This window comes from Trachemys scripta, chromosome 5, assembly GCF_013100865.1.
Source record: "Trachemys scripta elegans isolate TJP31775 chromosome 5, CAS_Tse_1.0, whole genome shotgun sequence".
Classification (NCBI taxonomy): Eukaryota; Metazoa; Chordata; order Testudines; family Emydidae; genus Trachemys; species Trachemys scripta.
In genome coordinates, this window is record NC_048302.1 from 28,279,825 (window position 1) to 28,294,267 (window position 14,443).

General features: G+C 42.6%; 1 protein-coding gene across 2 annotated transcripts in view; it reads right to left on the reverse strand.

Moving 5' to 3' along the window:
• UBE2D3 (ubiquitin conjugating enzyme E2 D3) overlaps nt 1-14,052 on the reverse strand; it is a 28,654-nt gene extending 14,602 nt beyond the window's left edge. The window contains exon 1 of one of the 2 annotated variants that reach the window (XM_034771228.1): nt 13,606-14,052. In XM_034771228.1, coding sequence (XP_034627119.1) covers nt 13,606-13,629 — 24 coding nt within the window. In that variant the 5' untranslated portion in view covers nt 13,630-14,052. The remainder of the gene's footprint in view (nt 1-13,605) is intronic. The other variant, XM_034771229.1, reaches the window with a different exon arrangement.
• Between the last annotated feature and the right edge of the window lie 391 nt (nt 14,053-14,443).

Below are 14,443 nucleotides of genomic sequence, written 5' to 3' on the forward strand. Positions count from 1 at the left end.
TTTCAATATTAGTCTTCAAAGTTAATATTTCATTGAGCTGAATAGGAGCACCTCACCTCTGACTAAGGAAGATAATATTTACATTTGATCCACTTTAAGGTTCTCTTTACAATCATAAGGCCTGGCAGGTTTTTAAAAATTAAAATGTATTCTGAAGCACCATTCTGTAGTAATTTGTCTGCAGAAAACAAGGGGCCCTGTTTACTCTTTCAATATCTTATTTGTGTCACTCTTCGCTTGTTCCCTTCTTGTTTCCCTTTAGTCTTAGTCTCCTCTTTTTTTGGAAGGCATATTTAAGGATACTTCATTAGGATTCCTCAAAAAAAATCCCTAGTGTAGATTCCATTTGATAAGGAATAGACCTGCCTCCATCTTGAGACAGCTAATGATACCTTTTTTCAGTTTACAGGGACAGTTTTGCGAAACATGAACAGTATTTCCAAGCAGCTGACTCATCTAAAGAGATCTCAGATCCAGCTGGGAAGGAATAAATGAATAACCAGTCTTGGTTCAGAACTTGGATGTACTACTACTAGAAGGAAGGATTAGTCTTGTGATAAAAGCACAGAACTAAGAATCTTGTTCTCTGTCCGGATCTGCCATGGACTTCCTGTGTAGCTTTGGGCAAACCACCTCTGTATCTCAATTTTCAAATCTAGAAACTTGTGATAGTCATATTAAGGATTACATTACAGCATTTTAAAGCACTAATTAAGGATTAATTACACTCCAGTGTTCCTGTTAGAGCACTATGGGGTGCAGTGTATTTAAGTAGCAGCACAAGTACTTTGCCTCAGTAGGGAAAGTTATGAACATGGCAAGGTAGTTGGGACAGTGAAAAAAGATACCCTCAGTTATGATCATGACAGATTTTAAAACACAAATTCAGAATTTACTAAGAGTTTCTGCTAAATTTTTTACCTAGAAGCTTTAAAGTAGTAATTAGGGGGGAAAGAAATGACAGTACAGAGGCAGCCATTTCCCCCAATATTTCATGTGTATATGAAAGCTACCCAATGGTTTCAAGACAGGAAACATTTTGCATCACTGTACTGTAAAAGTTAATTGCTAATTATATTTGTGCAAAATGGCCAAGTCATTGTTGATGCTGGGAACCATAAGTGAATTTCTTGAGTTTTGGATGGAAAGTAAACCAAAATTTTAACACTAGTTTTTGCTTATTTTTTTTGTACTACTGTATTTGAGCACAAACATTTATAAGTGTGGATCACGTGTAATTTCAAACACTGAACTGTGCCTCCAGTACACACCACTCTACGGAGCATGAAAAGCTTGAATTTTGCAACAAAAAAGACTCACTCAACTGAGACCCCTTTTTCAGATATTATTTAAAAGGTTTGAGAAAAGACATCTGAAGGGAGAGTGAAGACCGCTTAGAGGATCAACGGCACAGCACTTGTGTGCTAATACAGGTCCATACACTGGGTACAGTTAAGAACATTTCAGAAATATAGCAGCTAATGTAAGAATTGTTAGAGACCTGATAAATTTAGAAGTTAGAATTTAATGCATGACAGCTGCCTTCTTGCAAGACACCTTACATAACAGGCTCTCTGTCCACTCTTCTCTCCCTCACTGTTAGAGTTTGCATTCCATGTCATAGCTGCTGCCCTTCTCTGGTCCAAGTTAAAATAACTTCTACTAGTTCAACATGAATGCCAGCTGACTTCACCCCATGGATTCTAGTGGGTGCCTTTTTCTCTCCTATGGTCACAAAGTGTAATAATCTAATGGGGAGTTTAAGACTTGTTTTTGAAGATTAAATAATTAAAATAGATTATTCATTAGAAAAATACATTGCAGTCGTCTGGTAACTAGTGAAAAAGGCACAATAGAAGAGGCTAAATTGATCTGCTAAAGTTTCAAGGAATTTGTTTAAACGAAGAATGAGAAATTACAGACCAAAATGTAATTCCAGGAATATTTAAGCCCTAGCAAAAAGGCATTTAAAAATCACAAGAGCCTTCTCATAATACATTAACTTGACACTTAAAACGTCCACACCCAAGAATGCATTATTAAATTAATCTTAACTCATTGCTTGAGACTTGAGGACTACTCCGTGAAAGGAAAGATTGGAAGGGTCTAAAAAGAGGGATAAGGAAAAAAGAAAATGTAAGTCATGTTTTAAAATTAAAAGTGGAAGTGTCATGCAGTGACTAAATTAAATGCCTTTCCCATAACCTCCACTCATAGCAGCCATTAGAGTACTAGAATTAGTTATCATTGGAGCAGAAGACCAGATTAAAAAGTCATAATAGTTCCAGTGCTACCCATATTTAGGTGGCGTCTCAAATGCAAGTATAACCATCAAAAATATATATATGAAGAGCCAGTTATTTGGAAAGTAATAAAATATAATGGAACAAAATCCATTATACCTATTACACATATAAAATTAAAACCAAAGGAGTAGACAAACAGGTCACAGCTTATAAGTAACAAGTAAGTCACAAATGTTAATATTTACATAAGAAAAGGGCATTAAATTATTAAGAAAGTAAACACGGGCTAACGTGACCAGAGCAAACAGGCAAGAAATAAAGCCATGATACAAAAAACAGGTACAGAAAACACTGAAGACAAGCCCAAGGATCACGGATATATTTAAAAACACCATATTTTCATTCTTACTAGTTTGCCAGTACATTCCATACCTTTCATGTACATTCCTGTTTTGTATTTAGAACCTAAGCTCTTCAGGGCACAAACTAAGTTTATGCAGTGTCTAGCAATGAGGTCCTGATCAAGTCTGGTGGATGCTACCACAGTATAATGGTTACATACAAAAAGAAAACCCCCACTTTTAAAGAACATGAAGGTTGTAAGTCAAGTACTCAAAAGTGTCAGACCTCAGGTGCAATTTTAATTCAGCTACTTTGTACATGTGCATGAATTATGTTAATCTAATTAGGATCACAAACTACTTAATTGACAGGACCCCTGCCTCTATCAGTGCACAGGATTGTGTAGTTGAGGACCTGCCTCATTTGTTATAGAAGTTAGAATGGGTACAGAGAATAAGGCAGGGATTACAGAAAGAGAAAGGTCTCATGGTTAAGGCAGTTGAACAGCACTCCCACTATTCCCACTTTTTACACACAGTTCCTGATGCTGGGCAAATTACTTAAACCAAACTTCATAAGTGACCACTACCTGTTTTCTTCATTTTCTGAATGCCTAACTCAAGACACCTTGAGCTCATTGCAACTGAAGTCAGCTGTAGTTGTGCTTTCAACATATCAAATACTACAAAAAGGTTAAGTAAATTTTTTTTTAATGGCCACATGCATCTCAAATTAGGCACGCAATATGAATGTATGCTTTCAGCCTTAATCTCTTTGTTTCAACTCACTATCCATAAAATTGAGTTATCCCCATCTCACAGGAGTGTTGGGAAGACAACTTCATTAATGTTTGAAGCACTCATGCTACGGTAGCAGACACCACAGAAAGCCTAGGAGGAAATTAATAAATCTGTATTCAGTTTAGTTTGGACAGTGTGCAGTAAATAAGAACTAGGACCACATTTCTTTTTATCCTTATCGTTCAGTATATTGAATAGCTACCCATTCAGTGAGTAGTGTCCATCCTGTACATCTAAATTCTGGCATTGCAAAGTTTCTCAAATTGGAGAAAACTTCACATACAAGAAAATCCTTATGTTAAAAACGTTTCCAAGTTCTTTTTTTAAAAAAAGTAAAAAACCCCAAACTGTATCATGTGGAACATACTGAAACCCCTCCCTTCCCCTCCAACATGAGTCAACAGCAGAGCTGGAACCTTTAGAACCACAGCATAGACCACCACCTGAGGTAACAGTAAGAGGTTGCAGTAGAAGGCCATTATCCTCTGTGGAGCAGCCGCTGTGGGGGAATAAGACTCACTCAGCCATGAAACACACTGGCAATTTGCTAGTAAGCGGAGGACTGTTCAAACTCAGGAATTCGTGGTTCAGTTCTAGTTTCTGGAGGTGGTGTTCTCTACTCAGACTCTTCTGTCCCCATCCCCCAAGCCTCCTTGTTCTTGTCTTCCTCTGCTCCTATCCATCCCCACCACTACCCCAGACCCTATTGTCCCCCACCCTCTGCATCTGAATCAAGTTTTATCCTCCCTTCTACTGGCTCCCAAGCAGCATGGAGAGGGAGCATTGACAACACAGGATAGAGCCCCCATGTTCTCACATTGATGTCCCTGCAACCAGTAAGTGCACCTGAAACCGAGAATCCTGCTCAGGTCCTTGTGTCCTGGGCTGGAGGATACTCAGTGCCAATCAGAGAAATGTTCTGCCAAATAAACAAGCCTCTACTAAAACAGACAAATTGTGATTTTTTCATACTGGTAGTTCAGCCAAGCTTGGGTAAATTTTCCACAGAGACAGCAAACTTAAATTCCCTGTAACAAAGCACGGAGACACTACAGCTTCTCAGAATATTCTGAAGATATTTTATAATGGGCAATGTTAAGCAACATAACTTGCACTTTTAGTGAACACACAACCGCTATTTAGATTCACACTGAACCTCATGTCAGCATGTCACTTGATTTACTAATCCAGGATTCTTTTATTTTAAATGTTAAAGTATTCAAGGTCAATTTTTGAAATTCTTAGTGCAGCTTTTCATTCATGTGAGGCCTAGCTACCACTTAACAAGTGACTGATTTCTTATGGACCCTCACTTTTTATGAATACAAGACTGTGAATGAGAGTTCATGTACATGGGTAAATTTACTAACATAACTATACTACTGCTATAGATATATTGCTGTAACTTTCCACGTGTAAATGTTCTGGAAGAATGTCCACACAGGAAGTTACACCAGTACACTTGTAGCAACATATATTTTACTAGCATAATTATACTGGTATATTTCCTTGTGAAGAAAAGCCCTAACTTATTATTCTATCTTGGAGCGGATAAATAAAGATTTTTGAAGTTTAAGGGGCCCCTGATTGACCCTTTCTTTTTTCATCCCTTTAAGGAGCAAATGCCCTGATGTGATCTCAGGCAGGGGTCTACATCACTGGCTGTGGTGCAAGATGTAGCACCACCACCTGAGGCAGAAGCTGCCTCCACAGAAGAGACTGTTTATTCATAAAACAGCCACTGAAGCGCACCCTCTAAACTATTGGGACAATTCTGGAAATGGTTAATCACCTCCCAAATGCGAAAGAGGCTGACCGGGAGAAGACGAAAAGTACTTGTACTCCACCCACACAAAGGATGGTATAGCACTGAAGGGAGTGATGGGAAAAGGGGTGTTCCAGGGAAATGCTCCAGGGAAGCTCAGTCAGCTAAGTCAACTTATCCCAAACTCCCCACCCTCAGGCAGGACCATCCCTACTTTCTCAAAGACCCTCTGATCTGCTATTGTGACGGGATTAGAAAAAGACATACTGTAGTGTAGGCTTTATGCAGGACAGCATCTTCACATCTCCAAACTGACCTCACTAGACAGCTGAAATTCTGGTTTCCTCTCAAACCTTCCACTTAGACCCCACCCCTCTTAGTGGGGGGGTGGGGAAGAGGAGGAAATTTGACAGCTGCCCAAACCCTCAACACACACCTATGTTTTTAGGATCCCTCTGCCTTTTTCATCTCAGCTGTAGATTGCATCATGCTCCTATTGCCATATATAATGCTTCAAGTAGCAGAAGAGTGAAACTAACCAGGTGTAAGGAGCAAAACCTGTTTCTCTTCTCTCCTCACCCATAGTAGTCAGAGACAGAATTTATGCCTCTGGTGCTTTTAAGGCAAGTGAAGCAGGTGTTGGAGCACAGACTGCAACACCAAAACAAGGTGGCTGAGGTAATATCTTTTATTGGACCAACTTCTGTTGGGGAGAGACTCTTTTGAGCACTTTAGAGCTGTGTAAACTCAAAAGCTTCTCTTATCCACGGAAGTTGGTCCTATAAAAGATATTACCTCTCCCAACTTGTCTCCCTAATATCCTGGGACTGACATGGCTACAACAACATTACATACAACAATGCAAGGTACCAAATTTTGTCATTTGAAATGGAAACTCCACAAGATGAAGAAAAATGAAGCGCAACTTAACAGCAACATCTACTTCCTGAGAAAATGCAAGGAACAAAACATAACTCTTGACCTCTACATACAAAACTAAATATGCTGAACAGCTCTGGAGACGGACTTCATAAAACTGAGGAATCATTTACTGCACCTCACATACTCCAGAAAGGACCACCTCAGACAAGAAATCACCATATGTTCCCACATACTGGAAGAAAAAAGATCATGCAAGAAATCTAAAACAACTATCAAGAATAGCTGATGACAGCCATCCAACACAAATACAAGAAGTGGAACCAACTACTCCACAACCTACAAAACTCCACCTCCAGGAGAAACCATGGCACCAATACCTACTAAATGAACACTACATGATGCCCGAACATCTATGGAGACTACTGCTAATTAACTGAATTATCTGCACTCTCTTGGGGTAGGTCTACACTGCAACTGACAACCCACAACTGGCCCGTGCCAGTAGACTCAGGCTCATAGGGTTTGGGCTAAGGGTCCCTTTAACTGCGGTGCAGACATTTGGGTTTATCTGGGCTTCAGCTGCAGCTCTGGGACCCTCCCACCTCACAGGGTCCTAGAGCCCAGGCTCCAGCCCGAGCATCTACACCACAATTAAATAACCTCTTTGCCCAAGCACCAGCCAAGGGTCTTTAATTTCAGTGTAGAGATGCCCTGAGGGACTGAACTTCTGCTCTGCCACAGAACTTGATACCAGACTAAGAGCATGTCTACACTACAATCGATGACCTATTTACTTACTGCAGTGGCTCATGTCCACATTACCCTCTTTCTGTCAGTGATGTGCGTCCTCACCAGGCACGCTTTCACTAACTGAAGAGGGGCCGTGTGTGTGCGGGGGGAGGGGAGGGAAAGGAGAGTTCTGAGAGCCAGGCTTCTCACCTCTCCACTTCTAGGCGGGAGCAGGGGGAAAGCTGCCTGTGGTTTCTCGCCTCCAGCAGGGAGATCTGCACCCAGAGTCCAGTCGGCTGCCGACCCCAGGGGACGGCAAGGCTTCCAGAAGGGAGCCCAAGTGGCAGCCCAAACCGGAAGCCTGGGTGGCAGCCTGGCTTATAGCAGAGACCCAATAGCAGCATGGCTGGGAGACGGCTTTCTTGTTAATTTCATGTCCCCAGCAGAATTTTAGCCAACACCAGATATAAGTAACACTGCCACAGACAAGAGTGAAACTAACCAGGTGTAAGGAGCAAAACCTGTTTCTCTTCTCTCCTCACACATAGTAGTCAGACTGAATTTATGTCCCTGGTGCTTTTAAGGCAAGTGAAGCACGTGTTAGAGCACAGACTGCAACACCAAAACACAGTCACTGCGTCACCCTAACTACACTGACAGAAGCCCTACGCCTCTCGTGGAGGTGGAGTTATATCATCAGTGTAGTAGGGCAATTACATCAGCGGAAGCAAGGCTGTAGTATAGACCAAGCCTCACGACTTTTTCTCTGTCCCCACCTTCCTTTCTTCCCTATGACTTGAGGGGTGTTAACACATTTCAAGGGACCATCTAGCTTGAAGTGGCCTGTTAACTACTTATGTAAACAATCTGTTTCATCTTGTATTTAGCTGTGACACTCTGAGGCTGTAGTCCACGAAAGCTTATGCTCTAATAAATTTGTTAGTCTCTAAGGTGCCACAAGTACTCCTGTTCTTCTTTTTGCGGATACAGACTAACACGGCTGTTACTCTGAAATCTGAGGGGTAGTCTACCCCGGAAACATTAGAGAGGCTATGGTGAGAGGCGGTAACTATGTCAGTGGGAGAAAGTCTCACGCTGACATAGTGCTGCTTATACCAGCTCTTAGGACAATGTAACTTGCCTTGCTCAGGTGTGTGGATTATTCACACCCCTGAGCAATGTAAATTATACCAAAGTGGTAGTGTAGACAAGCCCTGAATAAGTTTCCCAGTCCTGAAAGAGGGCTCTGTGTAAGCTCGAAAGCTTATCTTTCACCAGAAGTTCGTTCAATAAAAAAAAAAATATTACCTCACCCACCTTGTCTAATATCCTGGGACTGATACGGCTATAACACTGCGTACGCCAAAACAATTCATTCTTGGCCTTCACAGTTACTTTCAGAGGCCCACTGTCCTTTAAAATAGGCAAGTGACATTTTTTGTTAATTGTGGCTTTGCAAACAGTTTTTATGTTTAATCTCAAGAAGTATGGACAGATACTTTGTCACCACCATACCATACAGCTAGACCCCATTCGCTGAGACCCTAAAAGCCAGCTCCAGAGTCTAAAAGACTCCAAGTATGATGAAAGAATGATACATACTAGAGGATCAAAGTGACTGGAAGGCTATCAGTGCAATTTCTAGCAAGCTGAAAAGAAAAGGCTTAAAATTTGTGTGCTGAACACCATTATTTCTTTGTGCAATCTGGGCCTTAATTCACTTTTTAGAAAAATATTTGCAGTTCATTCACTCAACCAGGAACACACTGAAGTTCAAGAATTTTAAAGGTAATCTGTAAAAGTATTTTGAAACATTTTCCTTTTCACATTTTTTTTTTCTTCGTGTTTAAAGATAGCCTGAAAAATTTTATTAGTCCTGGTCTATATTACAAGGTTAGGGTGACAGAAACTGCCTTGTGTCAACCTCGCTATGGAAAGGTCTTCCCTTAAATTTGGCTCCCACCAACGTAAGTGCTTCTCTATGCCAAGTTAGTACTATATCACCATGTCCCCAAGCGGCGCAGAGTCATAATTGACGCAATTAGGTTAATGCAATGTCAGTATAGACACTGCTGCTTGAGTCAACTATTACTGGTTTTCAAGAACTGTCCCACAATGCCCCACACTGACAATACAATCGATACAAGTGCTCCTGGTAAGGAAGCATACCACTGACCTAGGCAGCCAATGTGTACACACACAAGCTATTTAATATCTGAAGTGGCTATATGCGGACATAAATTGGCTTGACATTTTGTAGTGTAGAAATGGCCTTAATCTTTAAGCTCAAATATCAGAAGTGTTATGGTCTTGCTGGAGAACCTGTGGGAGTTCTCAGGAATGTTTATTATAAGATGTAACACATCAAGTGAAGGAGCCAGAGTAACAAAGCCTTCATTTATCCAAAATATTAGCCACTGTAGTTAACGACCTGTTAACAAAAACAGTGACAGAAAATCCCTTTCCCACTTCTTTATCAACTTTTACTCTTTGCTCTTGCGATGCACCCTTTCACTATCTCTCCAGGAATAAGCCTTTTCTGAACTGAAGTATTTTATAAAAGAAGCATTACCACCAATTCAGCTGAAAATATGGTAACATCAGAAAGGTGGGTGGGTGTGAGAGAGAGAGAGAAATCCCTCGTGTACACAATGGCCACAGTCAGCCTAGATAGGGCTGGAATTTCAAAAGTAGTAACGAGAAGAGAAAGTCTAAAAACCTTTCAGGCTTCTGTCATAAAGCAGCAAAAAAGAAACAAGCTCAAAGTTTGTGCTTCAAAGATGACCTACAAAGAGATATCTTATTGTCATCAATTGCTTTTTCCAGGATCTGTTCTACTGCTTAATACCCATTTTCTTATAACACCGCTTATTTCCCCAACCTTTTAACAAGCACAAATTCTCCCAATTCCTGTAACAAGCTCAAACCCTTGCCTCCAAATCACACGATAAAGGCAAACAGAGCAAATCATTGATCAAGATATAAACATCACAACAAGGATTGCTGTATAGTGGCAATTCCCACCTTACTTGGAAGGAAGCCATTTTAAGAAACCTCAGTGACTACTTTTAATACCTCAAATAACTATATTGGTACTAAATAAATAAATACAGTGACTAAGAACTATGGGACCTCTTTTTCAGCTTGACATATTGAACCACCTTGGCATCTCAATATATTTCTTCTTAGGACCTCTTACTGAAGACCAATTCAATAGATGCACAGGAAAGGTAGTTTATTATAAGAATGCACTAGAGGTGGGAAAATCTGCTTAAAGTCTGTTGAGACATTTGATTAATTTAAGAGGACACTTAGTTGCTTCTGTCTTTGTATTGTTACAAAATTTAAAGTTACTAAAACTAAAAGATTAGACAAAACTTCTGTCCCATCCCGTCCCCACCAATTTGTATACTCCACATATATGTACACAGTGCTATCAGAGTCAATTTCACTATTTGCCTTGCATAACCAGTTTTCCTTTATTTGTGTAGAGTTCTCAAACAGCAACAGAATAAAACTTAAATTAGGAAAATGATAGAGCAAAAAATATTTGTTAGAGGCGCTCTGGAGCAAGACTAATTTTTGAAGTATGATTTCAAGTTACTAACCCTTTATCGGTGGTTAACGGACAACTTGCCTCAACAAAGCTGAAAAATATCCTGCTTCATTCATTCATTTATATATTTTAAACACACTGTCCCTCACTAGTGTCCTCTGGGCATTAAATGCAGTGTACATCCTCCATTTTAATCAGCTTTTTAATCCTACTCCTGCACTCTCTCCAAAACTATTAGACTGAAGAAAAAACTTTTCCTGAACAATATTATGGCATCCTTGGTCCCACAGTGCACAAACAGATTATTAGTATTTTAATTTCCTTATTTTAAGAGTAGTTGCCATAAAAATGGTCTGATGCAGTCAAATTCCCAGTAGATCAAAACCATCCCACTTCTTTGGGCAGAAACTGACAACATATTTTGGACTGGGAAATAATCTCAAAGCTACCTAGTACCAGTACATTGGTAGTAATGTAACGCGTGTAAAAAGTTAATGCTGTCAGTTATAACATTTTCATCTATTTCTTCCCAAATACCAGAAGTCAGTATTCTGTTTTAAGTTAATTTAATCCTTAAACAAGAAAACAGTAGCTTCAAGGTGAAAACTGAAGACTCAATGAATTGAAGAGTCTTTCCTAAGTTACCCAAAAATACATAGCCTAATGTTTTCACGTATTCTAAAATACAATTTCAAAATGGTTGATGAAGTGCCAAGTCAATATTAGATAGCCTTTGTAAATAAAAAAAAAAAGTAGTCTTATCCTAAATCCCAACTTTTAAGAACAAATTTCTATATGTTAGCAAGACCTGAAAGTCTATTTTTACTTACCTGCCAAGCCCCAAGTTTAATATTTTGGTTCACTTCAAAGAGCATGGTCCTTAACAAAGGAATCAAACCAGATCAGAAATTGAAAGAAAAATGCCTCTCCTTTGTGTGTTTGTGATGTCATCTGCTGAAGACAATGAACTCTGACCTTGGCAGGTAAAATTTCTACAGACTTGCAAGTTAGACTGAATCAGGTATGTACACTTACAGTGTTCTGAGGTCTTGGACTTGCATTTTGCAGCTCTGGACTAGTGCCAAGCACATACTATAAGGAAGCACAGAGTTTCAAAGTCTGATCTGTTGCACCACAAAAGCTAGAAACTGATGTCCGGATGAGCTTGCCATGCTTGGAAAGCATCTCAGAATCCCAAATTACAGATAAAGCATTCATCTAACTATAATTGTCTCAGATGGCAACTGCTGAAAATCAAGTCAACTGTAAACAGAACAAATTTGGATGCGTATCTTGCAGCCCTGGTTTGGCTATGCTAGTCAAAAATGGTTATCATTTCCAACCACTAACCTTGGACAGGAAAGATTTGAACTCCTGGACATATGATTAATAATAAAAAAGTGTTTATTAAGACAGTGCTTAAAAACTATCCAAGAATGCAGCCCCATTTTGTTAGTCCCTACACTCCAAAAATCTTACAATCTAAATAGACTTCTTGGTACAAAATTACTTTTAAAAATGTGCTAAGGCTCCAAGATATCAGATTAAGTATAGATTATGCATTTGAGAGTTTGTCTTGATTTATACTTGACAAATTGCTCAGACCTCAAGAAGTCTGAGTTCAGGATGCATTTCACTTGTATGCACTGGTGACAAAGCATACCAGGGAGTCACCCAGCTGCATTTTAAATTTAAGTTATATCATCTACGGTTACAGTGGAAACAAGTTTTGGTGGCAAGTTTACCAGAAACTATTTTGGAAGTGTTTTAAGAGTGTCATTTTAATTCAAATCTACACATTCTCCTACTTAAATCAACAGTTTTGAATTTAAGAGTTTTGTTATTCTTGAATGTAAGCAATAAATTAAGACACAGTAACCACATTATGCTCCTGTTAGATAACGAAACTAGTAAGTCAAGCCACCAGACCTCCACAGTAAGAGTGTCAAGTTACTGTAATATTTAAGAAAAAATATGACAAACCCTAATCACTGTATCCAAAATTGACATTTTCAGTGTATGATTTAACGGCACTATGAGTTTCTGGTTTGTTGGCAAGCTGTAAAGTGACAAAGACAAAAATAATCCATCCAGTCTCAAAATATTTAAAATGCCATAATGCTTGTAAATACAGATCAACACCAATTTAGAGCTTAAGCTATTTATCTTTAATCATGCTTGTCATTAAGACCCCAACAGTTTGGGAGCTTGAATGCTGCACTATAACACTAAACTTTTGTTCCACAGGAACGTCACAACTGAAATTGAGAAGATTTACAAGTTACCTAAACTCCACCTTCTGCCACAAACCTTATTCTTTGGAAAGGTTAAGCTTCCATCACCCCAACATTTTTTTTGAGTTAGCTGTAAAGTTACTCCACCCTGCTGGATTGTGCAAGGATGAAATTCTCAATAGATCATCACACAACAGTCTTCCGCCCCCAATAAAGCAAGAGATGAGGTAAAAAGCCATTCCTCTACGACATTATGAAAGCGGTGGGTTTCCAAGGGGAAGTGGAAATCTAGAGGAATAGGAGCAGCTGCTGCTGTGCAGAGTGAGTTGACGGGAGCGTGGACGTGTGTGTGTGATGTTATTGCAGAAAGCAAGAGACCCGGAAAGAGCCTGAACTAGGCAAACCCGCCGCCATCTTACAATGCGGGAAAGAAGTTACACGCCAGGGAAGAGAAACCAAATCTGGCCGGGAGGCGGATTCCCCCTCGGGAAGGAGCGACCCAGCACTGACTGCCCCTGCGATGTAAATACAGCCACAGCACAGCCGGGGAATCAGTAACAGCAGCAGCGCAAGAGATGGAGGCGAGAAGCCGACACCATCTCCGCGCCGGGTGACACTGACATTTAGAGCCTTTGCCCGGGCCCTCCAGACAACCCACAGCCTCCCCGCGGGGCCACCGCCACCTTCCCGGTGACTGCGACAGAAAGGGCTCCCGGGCGACATCACTCGCCCTCCCCACCTCGCCCCGCACAGCAGCCCGGGCCCCGGAAGGAGATCAGGCCCCTGCTCTTCACCGCGAGGGGGGGGGGTGAAGAGAAGAGTCATCCGCCCCGGCCGGAGGCCTCCCTCACTCCCCACCCAGAGCCGGGGGCACCGCGCACACACCAGGCAACGTCCTCCCCCCACCCCCCGTGCGGGACCAAATAACCCCGAGCGACAGCAACACCGACACCACCGCAGAGACTCGCCCCCCGCCGGGGCCTGACGCTCAGCCCCGGCGGCGGGGGGGTGGGGGAAGCAGCGCCGTCTCCCCGGCCCGGCCCTCGCTCACCTTGTTGATGCGTTTGAGCGCCATTGTGTGTGTGTGCGCCGCCGCCGCCCGCCGGGCCTGTCTCTGCGCCGCGGTGACTCCGGGCTCCGCTCGCGCTGAGGGGGGAGGGGGATAGTTGCGTCTCTCCTTCCTCCGGAAACAGCCAGGGGCGCCCGCCCGAACGGAGCGCAGCCGCCCACAGCCTCCTCCCGACGGGCGGGTCCGGCCCCTTCTCCGGAGAGCGCTGCCTGCCGCCGCCTCGCAGAGGACAGACGATGAGCTGAGCTGAGCTGAGCCGAGCCGCCGCCGCCACGGAAGAAATCGAGCTCAGCCCCTTGCACACCCGCCGCCGGTGGCGAGGCGAGGAAGAAAGGAGGGGACAGCAGGCACCGCCCCCTGCTCCCGGGGGCGGGTCACTGAGGAACCTCGTCTGCACCCCCCCCTCCCTCCCTCACTGGAGCAGGGAGGGACGCGCTAACCGCCGCCGCCGCCTGGGAATCCGCGCACGCGCTACCAAGACTGATGGCGGGGGGCGGGCGGGGGGCTTCAGACGCGTGCAAGTTGCGCGCACGCGCCTTCTAGTGCTGCGGGGGTGGGGGAATGAAGAGGGGGAGGCTCGTGGGGCCTCTCTCACGAGAGTAAGACCGCACGCGTGCCTGTTCTGGGGAGGGGCAAGAGGCGCCGCTTCTCCAATCAGAATCCCGTCCTTCCCTCTTCGCAGACAATGTGAAACCGGCGCATTAGGCAGGGCCCAGTTTCCCCCTGCGCTTGAGTAGGCGGTTTGTCCGTCGCTTTGCGGGCTACGGAGTAGCCCACACAGCGAAGGCTCTTGCCGGGCCTGCGATTTTCCTGCGTGCCC